This window comes from Penicillium canariense, assembly GCF_028826845.1.
Source record: "Penicillium canariense strain IBT 26290 chromosome Unknown utg000001l_segment0_segment0, whole genome shotgun sequence".
Lineage (NCBI taxonomy): Eukaryota > Fungi > Ascomycota > Eurotiomycetes > Eurotiales > Aspergillaceae > Penicillium > Penicillium canariense.
The window spans coordinates 223,420-243,752 of record NW_026622728.1 but is presented as its reverse complement, the minus strand read 5'-3'; the positions used below and the strand labels follow the sequence as shown (position 1 = coordinate 243,752).

At 51.2% G+C, this 20,333-nt stretch overlaps 5 protein-coding genes across 5 annotated transcripts; 2 read left to right on the top strand and 3 right to left on the bottom strand.

Annotated features, from left to right (window-relative positions):
* Positions 1-179: 179 nt before the first annotated feature.
* On the top strand, positions 180-1,361 carry N7482_000072 (Gfo/Idh/MocA family protein; the record flags this gene model as incomplete). The annotated part of the gene is made up of 1 exon (XM_056682197.1): positions 180-1,361. One exon carries the CDS (start codon positions 180-182, stop codon positions 1,359-1,361), a length of 1,182 nt encoding a protein of 393 aa, XP_056545803.1.
* Positions 1,362-3,321: 1,960 nt separating this feature from the next.
* Positions 3,322-4,398, top strand: N7482_000071 (uncharacterized protein; the record flags this gene model as incomplete). The annotated part of the gene is made up of 2 exons (XM_056682196.1): positions 3,322-3,684; positions 3,748-4,398. 2 exons carry the CDS (start codon positions 3,322-3,324, stop codon positions 4,396-4,398), a joined length of 1,014 nt encoding a protein of 337 aa, XP_056545802.1.
* Positions 4,399-9,339: 4,941 nt separating this feature from the next.
* Positions 9,340-10,860, bottom strand: N7482_000070 (alpha-L-arabinofuranosidase B; the record flags this gene model as incomplete). The annotated part of the gene is made up of 1 exon (XM_056682195.1): positions 9,340-10,860. One exon carries the CDS (start codon positions 10,858-10,860, stop codon positions 9,340-9,342), a length of 1,521 nt encoding a protein of 506 aa, XP_056545801.1.
* A 4,525-nt stretch (positions 10,861-15,385) lies between these two features.
* Positions 15,386-17,751, bottom strand: N7482_000069 (Krueppel c2h2-type zinc finger protein; the record flags this gene model as incomplete). The annotated part of the gene is made up of 4 exons (XM_056682194.1): positions 15,386-16,453; positions 16,555-16,686; positions 16,746-17,608; positions 17,667-17,751. 4 exons carry the CDS (start codon positions 17,749-17,751, stop codon positions 15,386-15,388), a joined length of 2,148 nt encoding a protein of 715 aa, XP_056545800.1.
* An 843-nt stretch (positions 17,752-18,594) lies between these two features.
* On the bottom strand, positions 18,595-20,084 carry N7482_000068 (putative amino acid transporter; the record flags this gene model as incomplete). Its single annotated transcript, XM_056682193.1, has 2 exons — positions 18,595-18,654; positions 18,729-20,084. The coding sequence occupies 2 exons, from the start codon at positions 20,082-20,084 to the stop codon at positions 18,595-18,597; spliced, it is 1,416 nt and encodes a 471-aa protein (XP_056545799.1).
* Positions 20,085-20,333: the final 249 nt, after the last annotated feature.

Below are 20,333 nucleotides of genomic sequence, written 5' to 3'. Positions count from 1 at the left end.
ACCGGCGGACCGAATGTGGCACCCCCGCGTGGCGGTGGCACCTTTGTGGCGGTTTTTCCTCTTTCCGTCCACTCGCGCCAGTCGTTCTCAGTGCCACGCGGCTGTGTTATGCAGCTGCATATGGACAAGAGCCAGATTGACCAATAGATCTGCCCGTGCTCATTGCCGTCGACACAACAATGGACGTGCGGAAACTCGATCTTAATTTCGATCGGGGGAGCTTTCCCCAAGGTGCTCAACATGCCCCCTTGAAAATCGCATTCTTGGGAACCCGTCACCCTCATGTGATGTACCGGTTTGCGATCCTCGAAAAGCTCCGGGGGTTCGAGTGCGCCGGGTTCTACGAGGAAAACGGTGAGATCGCTGCGGGGCTCGCGGAAAGGCTTCCACAGCTGATCCGTTTCAGCACACCCAGCGCTTTGCTAGATACCAACCCGGACATTGTGATGATTCACGCCTTGGATCCGGATGTACCGCGGTGGGCCCGATTCGCGATTGACCACCCGGCGTCATTCAAGGGTCTTTTTCTCGAAAAACCCGGGGCTGCCAGACCGCAGGACTTTTATAACCTTGCCCACGAGATTCAGCAGAAGAGACCCCACCTGGCGGTGGAATTGGGCTATGAACTACACTATTCCGAGTCGCTTCGATTCGCGCGAAAAGTGATTCGTGACGGCGTTTTGGGCGACATTACCACCGCGCGATTCCACGGTGGCTGCCCGTCGGGAGCTGGCATGGATCTTTGGCAGTCGATTCCCGAGGATCTCGGGGGGATCATGCAAACGGCAGGCTGTCATACACTGGAAAATGTTCTGGATTTGTTTGGAGCACCCGATCGAGTGGTGTCCTCGATTCGAAAGCTACCAGCGAGACCCCCTCATCCCGTTGTCGGCTGGATTCCCGATATCTTCACCGGGACTGTCGAAACAGGCGAGTTTGGGGTGGGGACCCTACTCTATGAGGATGTCTGCTCTGGGATCCTGGAGTATCCTGACAAGACAATTGTTCTGGATCTAACAGCCTGGGAGCCGACAGAATGGTGCAACGAGTGGGCAATTGATATATACGGAACCAATGGATCATTGCATGCTATTCCCGATTTTCCAGTTGCCACATTATACCTACGCACGGAGAGGGGTGAGTTCGTGGCTGGTGAGACCAAGATGGCGACGGAACACCCCCACGGAATCTCCAACATTCCAAGATGCTATCGTGAACAACTAGAAACTTTGGGTTCGAGAGTTCGCGAAGTGAAACTCCCGCCAGACGGGTGCTGTGATTTACGAATGAATGTGGACATCTTCAAGACAATCGAAGCTTTCTACAAGTCGGCCGCCACAAGACAGTGGGAAGATGTTTGAATAAATAGGTCGAATGTTTCCTGTACACAAATATTATCCATTTCACCTCGATTTCAACGTAAAATTAGCTACGACCTCGATGAACTTATGATGAAAAACCCTTATCAGCGGGTTCCCGCTATGTCACCTAATACTGGTTCCTGAATGCGTCATTCTCTCTGGACTTAAGCCGTGGATTATCATAGATCTTGTGAGTTGGTCTCTTAACCTAACACCTACTACCCCTATTGGATATCTCAAGTACGCCGGGGTATGACGAGCCCTCGTTGGAGAGCCGTGTGTAAGTAATACGTGTGCAATCACTCTACCACTCCTGCTGCCCTGTCGTGTGCTGCCCTGTCGTGTGCTGCCCTGTCGTGTGCTGCCCTGTCGTGTGCTGCCCCGTCGTGTGCTGCTCTGTTGTGTGCTGGCCCTTTGTTTACTGCCCTTGGGTCCTACTCCTCTAGTGAAGACTCCCTGTTGCACTTTTATTTCACCTCCAGCACTCTGTTCTTCTTGGAGCTCTCGATATGGGCTACTTGCGGCTACTACTCTTCAAGTCCTCTCAGAGCGCATGAACTTGTTATCATCCCTACGCTTTGCCGTCTTGACAAAGACACATCAGCTTCCCCTTCTATCCCTCCCCTCTCATCCTAGTCAACCTACCCCGATGCTGCTCGTGGCGAAACTGATGAATAGTAGTACCCGTCCGGACCCAAAGGCAGAAGCCTAGTCTCTTCGGCACTTTTCTCTCGTCCCTCTTTCCCTTCTCCCCTCCCCCTCTTCCTTCTCCCCTCCCCCTCCCTTCTGCCCCCCCTCCCCCCTCTCCCCCCCTTATCTTGCCCTATCTCTATCTCTTAAGGGGCACGTTTACGACCATATTCATTTTTAGAACCAACAGCTATGATATCAACAAAAATTCGTTGGTCTGAGTCTCTTCAAAGTTTTCTGTAGAGATGTAGAATCCTAGTTTCTGCTTTACTGCAAGCTATCGAAAATACACCACGCACGTCTCTCTACACCTACGTACAAGAAGGCGCACAGGGAAAAGACACGGGGTGGAGAGATATATTGCTTGGGCTATTTTGGGAAGACAATTCAAAAGACAATTCAAAAGACTCTTACCGCTTGGCCAAGCGCGCATCACATATTCAAATCCATGTTTTATCAAAAAATGACTACTCGGAATAATACCGAGTCTGGTCTCTCAGTTGTCAAAAATTAGAAATCTTGCATCTAGCTCTTGCTGTGTAGGCGCCGCGGGGTCTTCGCCGGCCTCGGGGGCCGGGGAGCGCACACGCGCGGAGGGACGGGGACGACTACCCATCTTTTTCCGTGGTCAGAGCGAGGGACCGTAAAGGACAGAGCGTTCGACTAACCGGATCTGTAGGATTCATGCCCTATAAATACGTCAATACAGATGCTCTTAGACTTGAGATTACCGCATGTCTTTACTTACTGCAGCAACCATTCTTCGGGAAATGTCCATTAAGTAGACATCAAAGCAGTTTGCCATCAAATGACCCCGCTGTCCACAAACGTGGCATTTGTGTGTACGGCGATTTTTTTTCTACATCTCAAACAGTCAGTACAAATACAAAATATTTCAAGGTCCGTCTGTTCAAAGATTCAAAGAACAGAGCAGCAGAGAAGAGCAGAGCAGAGCAGCAGAGCAACTTGGATTAGGGGAATATCAGTACGTTACCTTCGAAACACCACCCGGGCCCGGCTTACGGCCGCCATTACCGGCGGCGCCACTGTTTCTGGTCTCAGTGGTCATGTTGATGAGGGTTTGGATTTTTTTAAAGAAGAAGTTGCATTCCTAGAAGAAAGAGAATTGGATGGGTAATGTCAATGTGGGGAGTGAGGTGAGAGTAGGCAATATGCTGGGTCCTTCCCAGGCGTGTTCGATGGTAGTTCCATCGAAAAGTTCGTGTTCATCCAATCGTCGAATTCTCCATTCAGACAAACCGGAGACGTTATGAGCTTCTTCTATGGCCTCTTCACCCGGGCCCAGCAACAGGATCGGGATATCCTGCTTATCGTGAGTGGTTGGGATGGCCTTACTACGAACCAAGGAGCATTCCAGAAGCTTTTCGTGCTTCGACCGGAGAGTGTCTCTGTTCATCTACGAATTCTTTCCGTGAATCATGAGCGTTTGGAGGAAAATGTTCCTCCACCCTGTTTATATGACGTCGATATCCACCAGGTTTGCGCCGTTTGGGCGGGAGACCTTGACCAGGAGGATCCGGACGTCAAGTTTAACTGGTCGACTGAATTATACCTCAAATTCGTCCCTGCAATCGCCACGAGCAAGATGAACCTGTCTAAGGATTATCTTGAGGTCAGTACTAACTTCTTCAACATCATGCTGAAGTATAAGTGATTAACCTAAGTTCGATTATAGCTCCACCGGTACACCCATGAACGGAATGTCCATCGCTGGGCAGGCCCGCGCCACAAGTGTGGGTTCACAGGGTGTAACGAGGAGTTTTTCACGGCTGGATCGCGCGATAAGCATCAGTCAGTGAAGCATCGGCCACCGGTGACGGAGGAAGCGATTGCGAGGGATATAAGAGCGAGAACCTGCGGCTTTTGTGGGAAATTGCTCGCTCGAATTGATACCCGAAGTCGACATGAAAAGATTTGCTCGGACAACCCGGACCGTGAGACCGGTCCATCTCAATCCAAGCCTACTAGCCGGTATCGTCGCCCCGTCGATCCGACAACTGTTCCCGTTGTCCAGGGGGCCGTCAAGGAGTACCGGCTATTGGACGTGGATGAAGTTCTAAGGTTGCCGAGAATCGATCCCGACGCGCCTGTTATCTATCGAGGCGAGCGATTCTGCCGCTACCCCGGGTGTCAGTACACACGGGGAATAGAGAGACAGACCCATTTGCGTCGGCATTACGATAAAGACCATCAGCTGGTCTTGCCCACCTTGCGGACGTCGGTATCTAAGGCCGTTCAAGACCAGCACGATCGTGGCCTTCAATGGCTGTCGAGATGTGTGTACCTTGGCAGGGTGGATGGGGAGCCTCCAAGCGTTGGCTCGTGATCATTACTAAGTCTCCCGTCAAGAATGTTGTCTTTTTTGGCTGATGAGTACAGTACTCTCTTAGCGTCCGCTGATCTAAATATGATTAAGAAGACGCAGTTATAGTGGTAATGACGTCGTGTTTTATTGTTATACTGACATTCTTAGACCTCCAGCGACGATGGCTCCCACCTCAACGTGGTGCTGGAGTGCAGTAGTCCCTTCATTGGGATGAAGCCAAGAGGAGCCTCACAGCAAGTGATTGTCACAATCCGAGGTAAGAGAACGGTTCGTTGCAAGCAATGTGCGATTGCACTGAAAGCCACTGATTGCCGAACTTAGATGTCGTGGAAAGTGGAGACGCACAAAACGACAGCAACGACTACGAAGGGAATGGAATCGGTCAAAAGATTCATTCGGATAAACTAAACCAGTATGGCGCCGACGCCATACAACCAGAGTCCATCACTCCACTACCCTCCAAGCGCATTATCCCAGGTCTGGTTGATCCGCGCGACTTCCGCTGCCACAAGTTCCGTCAGCCTACGAACCGACGCCCGACGGTTGAAGTCCAGGCGATCCTTCATGGTGTCGAGCTCGGTAATAGCAGCCAAAACTGCTATGCGGTCGTTGGAATCAACGTCATCCAACGGAGACAGGTACCGGGGCTCCCTAGCGGAGACATTCTAATACAGGTTGACAGGCTCGAAGACGTTAGGACTCTACATGAGAACGAACGATGGTGCAAGGTCTTTGGCGCTAACGCGCGTATCCGGCAGGCTACCCATGCGGTGACCATGAACGGAGTGCGCTACGCTAGCTTCGACCCGTACAAAGACACTAGGGCGAAGGCAACGATCCGGGCGGCCAATGTCGGACGTTTGCCGCCGGACGCAGAGATTGTCAGAGTCGGCTAGCTGATGCCGAGAAGTAAGATGGAAGAAACGAAGCCGCAGTACGCTACACTGCTCGTCCAATTCAACAATGCTAAAGCGGCGAACTGCGCAATTCGCCAGGGGCTCTCCCTACATAGTGAGCCCCACGACTGCCGGTATTTCGATAGCAGCCATCGCCTGCAGCAGTTTTTCCGCTGCCAGGATTATGGCTACATCGCCCGCAACTGCAAGCGCGAGGCCCAGTGCGCATACTATGCGCAAGGCCATGATACTTAGGATTGCACGCATGCCCGCGACCGTCGCCGGGCAAAGTATGCTATGTGTATCAAACATAACAGACCTAAGCTGAATCACGTCGCTTTCGATCGGGAGTGCCCGGTGAGAGGCGAAGCTATCGCGACAGTCTCTAACCACCGCAGCCAGGGGCCTAAGCTCTACCAAGAACCCCTATGGTCCAGCGTTGGACCAAGCAGTAATTCGTCCCCATCGATTCCCATCGCAGAGACGCATCCCACACCTGCCGAATCCGCCAAAGCGAGAAGCACCACCAGACACGCCGGGGCAGCGTAACAGACGGCACCGGAGGCCGTAGAGATCAACAGGGCTCTAGCCAAGACAAAGGCTGTCGTGGTCTCTCATAAAAGCAAGGACGATGAGCGCCGGTATAAGCGAAAGGCCGTTGAGGACTCCGCTGGAGAGGAGGAGATGGACATCGACCTTCAGCTCCGGCAAGCCGAGGCCGCTACTCAGCCTGCCGCTGACAGAATCGGCGATATCCAGCTGCTACTCACAGCCCCGCCAACGATCGATCTTACAGTACAACCGATAGATGACCAGCCGACAGGCGACCAGCCGACGGAAGACCGGCACGACGCCGCGTCTCTCGACGGCCAGGCCCTAAAGCGAACGGGCAGTATCCGCCGAGGCAAGAGCCGGCGCGTGCTAGACGAGTCGGACGATGAGCTCAGTCTCGAAAGCCAGGAGTACTAGCCGCCCCCCGCCATCGTCCGCAACGTTATCACTCGCAGTAATAGTGCGTCTCACAGCGCGTCACAGCCGAAATGTTAGACACAACGCTTCGGATATTACAGGCGAACACAATGAGGTCGAAAGATAAGGTGATGATGTACCTCTTTGGTGAGAAGGAGGTGCAAGAGATAGAGATCTTGGCTGTGCAGGAACCGCAGGTGTGGGATTTCGACGACGGCGTCGGCGGCGAGATGATGCGAGTGTATTCGCAAACGCTAGGTGGCCGCTTCCACGTGCTGATGAGGCCAAGCCTAACAGCGCAGGGGAGAAAGGCCGCCGTCGTGTGTGCACATACATTAGCAAGGGTATCGACCCGAAGACGTGGTATATCAAGCACCACTCCAGAGACTATAGAAGAGTGACGGTAAAGACATCAATGGGCCAAATCCATATGCATAACGTGTATGTGGCAGGGAAGGCCTTTAGTGCAGACGCTATAACGAGAGCCAGGAATGTAGCGGCCGCGAGAAGGACGCTCCGACAGCTACGCGAGCAGCTAGGCATGGGGAATGATCACCACGTCGTAGTGGGGGATTTCAACATGCACAATCCTCTATAGTCCGGCAGCCACGTCGCCCAGGCGTTGCAGTTAGATCAGGATGCAGAGGACATGATCTGCTTTATGGGCGACCACAGTATGTAACTACTAACAAGAAGGGGCATGGTGACAGGGCCGAGTATGAATTCATCATCATCATCATATCCATAAAAGCTTTTGCCACCCTCATTGAATCAATAAGAGCGCGCTTGGCCAAGCAGTAAGGCGCTTGACTCGTATGGTAAGATTCTTTCTTGTATTGAAAGATTCTTCTCAGAAATCAAGAGATCGCCGGTTCGATTCCGGCAGTGCGCAATATTTTTAGAGAGATTTTTGTTCCGTCGTATTCTACTTCTACCGCCTCGACACCTTAGCCCTCGATTATCGTATATATAGAAGTAGGCAAGACCTTACTTACTACATATAAACCTTAAGATATAAGACGTGATTGAGGATATATATAAATAACTCTTGCCATAGAACAGATTCTCGTGGATATAAGTATAAATAAGGATAGATAGTATCAAATACATAAGAAACAGAAAGATTCGTCGGTTTGACCTTAACCGCGAGCAATGATCCTTTCTTTTTTTCACTTTCTAGTAGCTCTCCGTCCGCTCGTATAATAAACAGCTTGTGTTTTCTTAAAATTTTAATAATAAATAAACTTAAATAAATAATTTTTCTTTTGATTAAATATTAATAGGTTTTTAAGATCCGTTGAAACGGAGAGTTGTCGGTTCGACCCCGACCGCGAGCAGATAGGTTTTCTCTTTTGCTACATTTTATTAAGGCCCCCCTTTATCACGAGAAAGATAGTGTCGAAAGATGTGGAGTGGTAACTTACCACTGTTAAGTACGGGCTTATTCATCAAATGCCCACATTTAACTATTATGTTTTTGTATGTAATTCTGGCTTACAGGGAAACTCCAGGCTTTGTAACAGCCGAGTATCAGCCGCACGGACAGAAATACGTCTGTACAGCCTGATTTTTCTAATATCATCATCAATCTGATCAATTATCTTATCCCATTGGACATCTCCTATACCAGCCTATATTAATGGTGCATAGTCTGTCAGATAGTAACAAAACTTTACTCGTATTATAAAATATATTAGTAAACCGTATATAAATTACCTAGAATTCGTATGGAAAGATTCTTTCTGGTATTGAAAGATTCTTCCTCAGAAAAATCAAGAGACCACCGGTTCGATTCCGGTAGTGCGCAATATTTTTAGAGAGATTTTTGTTCCGTCGTATTCTACTTCTACCGCCTCGACGAACCTCAGCTCTCGATCAACTAGTGGCATTGCAAGGATGGCGCTGCTACAATGCCATGCCTGTTGTAGGATGATCAGCAGCTGTCGATTGAACACGTGCAAGTTATTTCCTATCGTCGGAACTCCACATTCGATAGCCATTTGCCACCAGAGAATTAAAACGACATTAATCACTCCCAGAGCCTTTTCCTACACAATCAATGATGTGAGAGATCCCTTGGTCAACAATTGTTGTAAGTCAGGTGTCTTGTCGTGAGGTACCGATGTTGCGGTCGCTGGTGGGTAACCCAGAGATCTTCAGACACGTGCCGGAAATCACTTTCTACTGTAGCTTCCCAACAGCCGCAAACTAAACGTCATTATATATACAGTACATCCGGTGGCTTACCCCAGGATTAAATGACGGCATGGTCCTCCCATAATATTTAAACTTCGATAAATTTTGACACATTGTGCAACCCTGCAAAGACCCGTCTGTCAATCAAAAAAAAAGAACATGATAATAAGAACGTAGCCAATGAAATTGAATGCGGATTCTTACTCCTGAGTTTGTGGTGCCTGATACTCAGGAACCTATCAAGCCATTCCTTTGATAAGGGAGGAGAATCTTTGCCCATGAGCTCAACATGGCTCCATGGGTCACGAAAAGGACGCCCACCACGAGACTGGCGCATTGTGATTCTGGTGTAGCTCATTTCGCCAGATACCGGGTAGTCGATATATTTACAAAGACCGATAGGCATTCAGGCGTTTGGTAATTTCCAAATATGCGTCGTGCCTAGCTCTAAAAAAAATTCAATATTCTAGATTGCATATAATAGAGATCCAGTCTACAAAATTGCCTTAGTTAGATTGTTAATCGCACAGGTCCTACGCAATAAATTAACCATATTCATTTTAAGCCGAGAGCAACCTTTGGTGAAATGTTCATATATCTTGTATGATGCGCCAGAGACACTACCTAAAATTAAGGAGATCTGAAAGTGTAGCATGCATAAATGTTGGGCATATTCAGTCGCCGGAGAGCCCTGAAAGAAGCAGCCTCCCCTCCCCCCCCCCTCCCAACCCCCGCAGCAGTGTTGACCACAAGTGGAGGATATATGTATGTGATGCACCGCCCTGGCGGATCGTCAACCGCACTGGTAACAGTCATTCGGCAGAAAATGTGGAGCGAGTAGAATTTACTTCTACAAAGTGCCTCGGGGTTAGGTCAGAACTTAAGCAAACCCGGCGCTGATCACCCAGCTCACGTCATTGGTGAACGAGGTTGCGGCGTCGAACGTGTGAACACCGCCATTGCTTGCGGCGTAGAGCACGTTGTTGTAGTGGCGGAAATAGCGGGTAGGATAGCTCCAGGACCGAATCGAGTTGCCCTGTCCGTTGAGGCCGCTCAGAGGACAGAATGTGGCGTCTTCGTAAAACTGCTTTGTCCCGGCGTTGGCGTTGAGCAGGAGCTCGAAGTTATAGTGCCGTATGAAGCTTCCCGGGGTATCGTAGGACTCGAACGAGAAACAGGCGCTATTGGCAAGACCGGTACGAACTATCCAGCTGGCCTGCTGTTTGAGAGTTGTGGTGCTGGATGACGAGACAACCTGGGTGTTGATGGTAGAGCCGCTATGTGCGATGTAGCGCGTCGTGTAGCCGGCCGTGGTGGCCCGCAGCGAGATCGAGGAGCCGACAGTAAGCACCGGGCCGCTGGTCAGTGATGTGATGGCGTATTTGGCAGCTACGATGTTCGCCTGGACCGAGTTTTCGGTGGCATCGGATGGATAGCCGGAGGTCATCACGCCCTCATAGAACGTTCCCTGGGCACCATTGCTGTTATCGCCGCCGATGCCAAGAATAATGGCGCCTTCTTTGCTCATCGGGTTGTATCCAGACACGCTTGGGCGCGCGCCACTATAGTATGTCGATAGCGAGCCCGACGCTGCGTTGGCGCCGCGGATTGACCACTGGTTTGGTTCCCCCTTCACAACGGTAGTGAGGAACCGATAGGAGACCGATGGGTCGCCTGCATTGTTGCTAGCGCTGGAGCCAGAGAACAGGCCGTTCTCGAGATCGGCCATGACCCAAGGGCCACTGCCAGAACCGGTGCCCCAGACGGTATTGTCACCAAAGTAAATAGCCTCCATGTGGCCGTTGCCCGTATCCTTACTGCTAGTCTCGGCGTTGCCGTAGTCGAAACAGCAGGCACTGTTGTAGTGGGTCCCATCAAGGACTGCGTACATACCCTCCGCCGCGTCACCTGTAGCTGTGCCACTGGCGGCGTTGTTCCTGTAGCCGGTGCCGGGCGAGATGAAGACGCCGTACGCCTTCTGACCGTTCAGCGTGACCGGTGCGCCAATGGCACCGGCCAAGTTGTCGTAGCCATTGGATTCCGGACCGCTGAATCCGCCTGGTGGAGCCTGTGTGAGGTGATTACCGCGGCCGGACTGGTCATAAACGATCGTGATGAGACATGTCGTGCCAGCACAGAAGGAGTCTTGGGTGGCTGCATTTGCGACACCACCGGCGGAAAGCGGTGCAATGGTGGTTGTGGCACCGTCAGAACCGCGTTTCACCTGGTACAGTGCGCCAGTGTAGGCACTATATAGGGCGCGAGTGGTGCTGTGCGCGGCAACGCAGGGCGTATTACCAGAGGCGTAGATGTCACAGGGCCCGGCGGCGACCAGGGAGCAGGTGGCAACGAGGCTCAGAGCAAGTACGCGGGCGCGTTGGATATTTAATCGTGAGGACATATTTGACCACATTTGTTGATGAAAGTGCAGAACTAGCACGCCTGTGGGTGGATTGGAAACAGCGACGCGATGTTTCAATGACCACTGATGTAGACTGATACTTCGTGGGGTAATAACCCGCGCAGTGCCCACCTTTTTATAATTTCCATTTACTCTGTCTAGAGATCTTTCGAGATCAAGAGTGCTGAGGATTTTCCTCCAATGAACATGGGGGGAGTATAAATATATGCTTAATAATATAAGCGAATGTTAGCCTTCAGAAGCTCGGTTAATACCACAAGAAGATTCAATAAGATATCTAAGCGACACAACGTTTCAGGCTATATAACTCATGATTTAAGGCGTTTAGTAAGTAAATTCAACGACCTGGATTTAGTGAACATATCGGAAACATTACATAATTTAGCTTGTGGTGCTATATAACCAATCTATTTCCTCTTTTAGTGAAGGTAAATGAGAGCGTCAAGATACAAGGGATCATCAATATACTATGATATTAAAGCAATTGAGATTTGTAAATTAGGGGGGTTGCCATTTCTTAAAAATTGAGAAAATTTGTTATGAGATGAAGGTTCGTGCTACATCCTGGCAGATTTACAGTAGATTGGTCTGGCGAAAATTTTTGACAATTGAACTTACCAAGGGAATTGGGGTCAAACGGACTACCTGAAGCAGACGGACTAAAGCATTGATTGTAACTTGAGACAGGGAGAACGTGTCACTTTTGCTTGTTATAGAAAGCTTGAAAAGTCTTCAGAAATCTCATTCATGTACGTTTGCGGGGTTGTTGGAAGGGTCTGATGTTGAACTGGCAGGCCCACGGCAATACGCCGACCCGGCAGCACTAGTTGAAGGGTCGGCTAATTTGTATATTAATCAGTCCCATGTGACCGGATATTGAATTTTAGACTCCTTGGCCCAGGTGATTAGGTTGGACGGAACTTTTTCTTCCACTTCTAATGCTTGCGTGAAGCAGCCTTACTGTGTCACGGGATGTTGTTCACGCAAAGCTAGAGAGCAATGGCTCCGTTCCGACGGGATTATCTGGGCCGCTTCATATGCACCCCGCAAGAGGGTAGGTAATATGGAAATGATTTAATGGTGAAAAGGTCGGTTTTCACATACGCGTCTAGGACTAACGAAGTAGCTTGTGCCACCGGGCTTTTTCCTATATTTCATCCACAGGGCTTAATTAACCGAGGTAATAAATGTAGCTAAGCATCACACGCTGCCCTATTATTGGGGTAAAATGAGACAGTCCCTGGCCAGCGTAGCATTGTGGCGCCTGAGTAGTGCACTCGTGAAGGAGCGCTAGCTCCCACACTAGTCTGGTAGATTTGACTAGAGATGCGGGGCCCCGGACGCCAGGTTTGAGAGGAATAGCTGCGTAATCATAAACTAGCGGTATTATATTTACGAGTCTAGAGCTAACTAAGCAGCTTGTGCCACCGGGCCTTTTCCTATATTTCTCAACAGGACACAATCAACGCGAAGCAACTAATGTAGTCACACATATCAAACTGCCCTTTTATGGAGTAAGAGCAAACAGCCCCTGGCCAGTGTAGGATTGTGGCGCCCGAGTAGTGCATTCATGAAGGTTAACCCATGAGGCGCTAGCGCTCACAGGAGTCTAGTGGATTTTGTAGGTGTGTGGGGTCCCGAACAAGTCCGAGCGGAGTGGCCAAATAGGGATTAGTACTCCGAGGTCTACGATCATCACCAACTAACTCAAACACAAAGATCTTCTCACTGATCCCTACCAGGATGAATATACCGGTCCCTTCTTCTACCTTCACGGAAGGGGCCCTCTTCAAGCTGTGCTCGCTGAAGATGACACCACAAGTGTGGACAATACGTTGCCGATGTCTACATGGGCAGTGTTCAGGAGGCCCAGAATACCAATGACATAAGGCCCTTCCGATTTCAGCTGTACAGGCAGTTGCAATGTGTACTGCACATTAAATCACATACATGGTTTTTGCTTCTGATATGTTTCGCTCTTCAACCCGGCAATAGAGCGTCGGAATACAGCTAATTTATAATCAACCCTTCGCATAATTGTAATCATGTATTCGAACGTTGATCCCTTCACCATCTGAAGGGGCAAGAAATGGCTCATTGACCTGTTGAACGTTAGGGTCAAAATATGCAGCAAATATCGAGAGGCTACAGAAGTGGGGGCATAGGCAGAGCCTGATACGTAAAATTTTGAATTCTCTTCATCTACCCCGTTGTAATCTTTTGAGATAAACCCAATTGGACTAGAGTTAGTAATCATATTAATAGATCATGGTGGTAAAACAACGACGAGTCGCTAAGGAGAGCGTCCGCATGTCAATGTGGCCGATACTTGACGGTTACAACGCTCGAGCTCATGGGCAATCCAGGATCGGATACAAAACCTTGGTGAGGAGAAGCGGGCACATGGTAATCATCATGTTCGTGGTAGTGAGCTACCAAGAACATACTATTTTTGTGGCTAGCCTTTTGGTAACCTTCGAAATGGATATTGTTTACTGATTACTGATTCTCAAATATGTCTCCTACCAATGCCATATTTCCCCGCGGGAAGTACTACCTGCTGGCGTTGCGCCGGGCAGTGGAGTTCTGACTTGTCAAAACATATGATTATTGCTGCCAGACCGCTTCTCATCGGTGAATTAGAGCTCGACAGTTTACGTATATTGTAAGAATGAGTGAACTTCTAACCGATCAGTCTCCTTCACCAACGACTTATTTAACTCAGTCTTTGGACACTGCTTTCTTTTGTTCGACCAGGTAATAGGTCTGCTCCGCAAATGGCGTATGAAGGCATTATAACAGGCTCTAGGCCTTGCACATCCTATAACTTCCTACACGGCTATAGATTGCGTTCAAAGACCACCGCTACCAGCTGTTCTACCGGCTACCCAGCTGGCTCGGCCAGCAGGAGGGCGACACCGAGGTGTAGCGGATACAGAAAGACTAAGCATAAAATTAATATATGTATAAAGAGCTTATTTGAGATAAATGATGCCGTTTTCGTCGTGAAACTTTATTTTGAAGATATAGTGTAGGATATGATGGCCCACCCGCTTGGGAACTACGTTATTCGGTGTTAGGTAATAATAAACAATCAAAGTGCTTGGAACCACCGAAGCAAATCCGAAGGAGTGGCTGTGTGCAGATGCGAAGAGACCAACGTTTCAGGTGGAGGGAGGTTCCCCAATCGTTGTAGCTCTACTTTAGCTGAGAGGGCCAGTGTGTGTGTCCCGCGACGCTAAAGCGGCTCACCCTCTAAACTCTCACCTGGGCCGGCGGCTCACTCCCATCAGTGAACCAAGCCCTGAGAGTTAGACCAGAAAAAAGCGCACAAATAGGCCTGAATATTTGTGAGGAGTTTATTACTCTAATAAACCAATCTCGATATAGTATATTGGGTGATGTGGATGTCCAACAAGACCTTTGGACCACACATCTTCCCGTGGCTCCTAATCTATCATGGTTGATTAGTGCGGAAGGGCTCAACCCTGCGCCCAAGTTACCAGCTGGAAATTACGGCCGCTCAGGCATCTGCACGGCGTCCGCAAAAACATCCAGGGGCAAAAACGCTATTTTCCCAGGTCGGATAACGAGGAGATATCTAAGAGACACTGCTTCCGGGAAAGCGCTATGGGCGGTTTGCAAGCAAACCGAGGAAGAAGTGAAGCGGACACAAACTCACTAATGTGAGGGCGTCAGCACAGGCGATAGTAGACGACAAGCCATCGTGACCACCCTCGAAGATCTCATCTCTGCCAAGCGCATAAGATCAGCCCATGATTCAGACCAAGCGCTCGGCCACATGTCGAATGCAAGTATAAAAGCCTTTGTCCGCCACCCCTAGTCATCTAATACTTACTCGAACGACTTCTTCCACCAACTACCACATCCAATATGCCGCTGCCTAGCGAATAGTCTTAAGCCTGAATCTCACCAGTGAACGAGAAATATGATCCACCAGGGTTTCTATCTTGTAGAGATAAAGTGGCTGTAGCAAAAAGTTGTAAGATATTACATTCACTATGTGTTTGGGGTGGCCGGTTCGCTCATATGGCCAGCTCGTTGACCGGTTAAGCTAACATGAATATGGTTAGCCTGCTGATTACGAGGCGTCGGCGTGTCAGCGTTAGGAATTTTGGCTGATCTTGCAGCAATGATGCAGCTGATCCGGCAGCTTAGTGCACGTCAGACCCACCACCGTTCACGATAGATTTGTCACCACACAATACAGTTGAAGAATTCTTGGCCCAGTCTGCTGCAGATTACTTCGCCATCAACGGGTCAAATGGTGTACATGGCCAATCACGATCGAGACCCGAGCCTCGGGCTTACCGCGAAGAGCCTGGGCCAGACCGTGATGGTAATCTACAACAGTGCAAGACCGTAGCAGTTTACCAATGTCGGACTGGACCCCAGGGGAGCAGTACAATCATAGGGGAAAAACCTCGTAAACAGCATTTTTTCCCACTTTCACGAACCAATTGTACTCGGTATATTGATGGATTCACGAACTATCAATGAGGCGACCAAGAGTGTCATATGCCTCTTGTAAGAGCTCCCACCGAGAACCTTCAAGGCTCTCCCGAACCGCCTTGAGTAACTCGCCGGTCCGTTGAGATACAATATTGATATCCTCATCGCTTCTAAGCAGCATCAACATGCGCACCAGATACTCTTCGGCAGTCACGGACGTGTCCAGCTTGGAGGCAGGGGCTCTGCTCTTCGCCATGAATCCATAGGCCCATAGAATGAGGGCAGCGTGATACAGAGACCAGGGTCGAAGCGCCAGATTATCTTGATAGGCGTGGTACTGCCTTCCAGTAAACAGGATCTCCTGAACCAACAACAGGCAGTGGTACAGGGCTCTTCTGGCCTCTTGCTTCCCACTCCACGCCCGCACTCGCGTGGTGGCCCCGGCGAGATCGGCCTCGGAGAGCAGATTACCCAGTAGAGATGGAGCGCCCGCCAGGATATGCATGTCCGTGATGTCTGTATATATCGCAACATAAGCCATTCGGTGTAGGGGTTTGGACGCTTCAAGGGCCAGCGAAGAGCTTCGGGACACAAGACAAAACGACCAGGTATCCATTGCTCGTTCCAATGTGTCTCTCCAACTCTCCGCCGTCGCTAAAGGAGAGCTCCCGGACAAGGTGCCACCAACGCCCAGCGTGACGGCGTCTCTGGCTTTCAGATGGGCCGTCACGCTGAAGAGACCATGAAGAAGAATCAGTCGGCCGTACGCAGTACAATCAGGTGGGATGGGAGCGCGCGCGATGAGTCGCTTGAGAACGGGAAGAAAGCCAGGCGGTTCGGGAATCTTGCCCAACATTCGGTTCCAATGCAAAGCATTCCCACATTCCCACAGGTAATCAGGGCATGGGAGTGGAAGTCGAACGTCTTGCACGGAGAGTACGCACGTATGTCCGAACATAAAGCTATGCTGTGCGTCCATAATGAAGCCAAAGAAGGCGGTGCGGTTCGATGACTGAACTTCAATCCATTGCCACCATGACTGTTCCACAACGTCCGCCCCTTCATAGGAGTTGACATACGATACCCCCCGTTTCATCAGCTAATCAACATCAACGGTCAACCATGGGAGCTGTAGGAAAGATCAAGGGTCTCGCGCTGCGGTGAGATGGAACCACATTGTGTAGCAACAGCAACACTTACCGTAATGATTGCCCCGTGAAATATATGTGCCAATTGATGATGTTTTCGGGTCGAGAACATCTTCTCGTGGGCTTGAATGAGAAGAAGTGTCTGCACGCACCATAACGACGCCGGTGGTTCAAAGTCGGGGGTCTACATGTGATCAGTCTTTGGGCGGCACGGTTCCTCCTCTCCGTACGATGCAGACTCACAGTAAAGATAATGTAACGAAGGGAGTCATGGATCTGAACTGACGTTTCGAAGTGGCTTGCATCGGTCGAAAGCGTCGACCCCAACGTCACGATTGCAGCGATCAGCAACGCCGGCACGGCCGTCGGATCCAGGGTTGGTCTATGCAAGATGGGGAAATGGGGGTGATAGTTCTCGAAGTATAAGTCAAAGAAATGAGACAAATTCGACGGGAAAAAGAATTGCGACGTCAGAATCGCTTGGGGGAGGGTACGGAGAGCGTCGAATAGCCTCCCTTGTACGACAGCCCAGGGGGCCAAGGAGGATGAATCCGATGGCATGGGAAATCGAATGGACTGGGCCACCATGGGGAAAGATGGCGGTGACAGGTCCGATGTGCTGGCGGTTCGGGCTGGAGATATCATGTCCAGACGGGCCTTGTCGGTCGTACTGAAGCCCGTGGGTACATTCTCAAACAACCAGTCAAAGTCCAACAAGGGGTCCGGAGCACTGAAATACGGATCTAAGAATAGGGAAGTGACATTTCCTTCCGGCGCGACGTCGGGGGGATGGAGCGAGTCCACCGTCGGGGCGTGCCCTGCGGCGCAAGGACGGATGTTTGGAACCGGCGGATCGGGACCGTCTCGCGCGTCGGTCTGAATGGCGGGCAGCTCGCTGCCATCGTCCGCAGTGACGCTGGGAGCCGCGGGCTCTGAGGACCGAGTATGCGCGGGGCGCGGCTTCGGCGCCTCTTCCTCCTGTCTAAACCCGCCACTGTTGCGAAACCACATGCCCCGTTCATGGCGTTTCTGGTGCCTCCGCAGCAGATCATTTCGGACGAATCGTTTCGGGCACGTCGTGCATTGGAAGATCTGCTTGGGGCGATCTAGCGAGCGGTCAATGTCTGCCCACGCAAGACGTCATCATCATCGTTGGAGCCGTACGGTTCAGGCGATGGCGCGAGAGGTGCTCGGGTCGGAGAAAGGTCTTCCCACATCCACGCTCATCGCATACATACTCGCGCGCCATCAAGGCAATGAGCAGACTCAAGGTGAGAGGTGATGGAGATGGGCTGGTGGCCGTCACGCATTGGTGGCTTGAGCCTTCGAGGGGCAGCAGTTGGTCGGGGAACGCGCCCACGGCTTATCGCCGACTGGAGCCCGGCGGGGCCCTTCGAGAAGCAATCTGCCCAGGGTCCACCATGAGAAGGCGATGGAGAATGGAACTGGAGATGGAGATGGAGAAGGAGAATGACACTCCATTCACGCCCTCCATGCTACGTGGGCCGCACACGCTGTACGTCTGCAGCTGCCGCGCATCAGCCTCGGCGTCGAGCAGCCGCGCCCTCCGCGCTGCCGTAATAAGCTGGATAAAACCGACCGGTCACTGGAGTGGTCAGTCACCATCCATGACCCCCATTCCCAATTTAAATCGGATTGGTTCCGTGCTCGACAACCTAGAAGCGGCCGCGGCGCTCCGATGGGGTTGGACCACGTCTCTCCTGACGTGAGGTTGTCGTGGGCTTTTTACGTGTGTACCTATGGTGCGCACGGCCAGGCAACTCACGGGATACAAAAGGTGACAGGCGAATCTATTGCCGGTCCATCAGGATGACAGTATGTATGCGAGTCAACGCTCCTGCGGGCAAGGGAGGATGAAGCTAAATGCGGTATAGATATATATACAAAGCCCGCTCGCTGGTCGAATGCCAGCCTCGGACCTCTTATCGTGACAATGCGATGCAATCCTGCGCCATATCTATCGAGTCCACGCCCATGACGAACCTGCCATATGCCAGCCCCCACCAGGAGGATCGTGCAGGTCAACCAGGACACCCCCAAAAGAGAAAATCAGAAAGAGCCGGTCGTCCGTCTATTCCGGGGCCGCACAGGTGAAAACACCCCGCACGGAGCCACTCTTGTAGTTGTTGATCTAGACCACATTTTGGATTAGCAACTGGGCTTCCTCGCCGGGAGGAGCGCGGAGCGCAGGAAAGGATCACTCACAATGTCGTCGATACTCGAATAGGTGCCGGCCACCAGAATCACCAGGCCAATAATCAGGATAAAGCCGTTGATGATGGCCAGAATCAGGTTCCGGCCTTCGGTCCAGCCGCCCTTGCGGAGAAGGAGGAACCACATCAGCGCGGGGAAGTAGAAGGTAAAGCCCGAGATGAACAAGGCGGAGGAGATCGACAGCAAATCGTTAAAGAAGGGAATCACCTCCGCGATGATGAAGGCGATGATCGTGGCCGCGGTAATGACGGCCAACCAGGTGATCCAGCCCATCCGGGTGTTGATGAACCGAATGGGCGAGTTGGCAAAAATCCGACCGTGAACTAGACGTCCGAAGACCACGGTATTGATCGACCCACTGATAAAGATCACGGGTAGGGCAACGCCGAATGCAACTCGGCTCAGAAGGCTTCCCGCCGAGAGGAGCGCCGGGCTCTTCACATCCTGGCCCACAAACGCGTAGATGGTCGCACCTGTCACCGTGTAGATAATGATTTCGGTGATACCGAGGGTCCAGATCGACTTGACGAAATCGCCCGGGGTGTGCATTTCATCCATAAAGGAAAACTGGCACATCGCGAAGCTATAGGCGAAGATAATGTTGGAGACCGCAATGAACGCGTCGGTGAAGGTGAGGTCGGGTTTCGGCCACGCGGACCAGTTCACGGCCGCGAGGCCACCCGGCGCGTTGGTCGCATCCACACCGGTCCCGATAATGGTGATACCAATCGCAATGACAATCGATGCGAAATCCACATAGCCGAGAATCGCAACCTCAGTGAAACTGGGCGGTATCGCCAGCAAGAGCAGAATGATCGCAGACACAACCGCAAAGACCACCGAGCAGATACCACTCTCGGTGATGTTCATGAAGGCAATCGTTCCCGTCAGACAGTGGGACCCCGTAAGGAAGATGAGCTGTAGCGCGAGCATCAGGTTGATGAGCTCATAGCCAAAGCGACCCCACATCAGGCGACCCGCATCCGCATAATTGGCCACCTGGGGGAACACCAGCTTGACCTGACCGACGATGTAACTGGTATAGATGGCTACCAGACCCAGACCCACACAGCTAATGACGCCGGCCACCATGCCTAGCGCGGCGAAGGTCGAAGGGATGGACAGACTACCTAGCGCAATGGCCTCAACGATGAGCACCACGGTGAGTCGCTTCCAACCCAGACGACTAAATCTCTTGATGCCATGGTCGTAGATGTTGCGCTCGGCCTCGCTCATCTCGCCCACCATATCCCCCTCAAATGGCGGCGGGGCGGCGTAGACCTTCTCGCCATCGGAATCGATGACCTTGCCGGAATCATGACCATTGGAGATGTCGTCGAACCCCATCGTGCCACTGGAATGGGAGAGAGGGGGAGGGAGGAAGTAGAGATTAGGGAAAGGGGATATCAAACTGGAGGAGAGGAGGAAAGGGGGAAGAGGCGACACACGACGATATAAATGAAGGCACACAGGCCAGAAATTTTGCCCTCGGATCCGGCATTATCTCTAGCCACGCTCATCACTCGAGGGCAAAGGGCAAAATGCGGATTTCGGTGACTAACAGCATTTTGTGAGCGCTGCTTGGTGGCCTCCAAC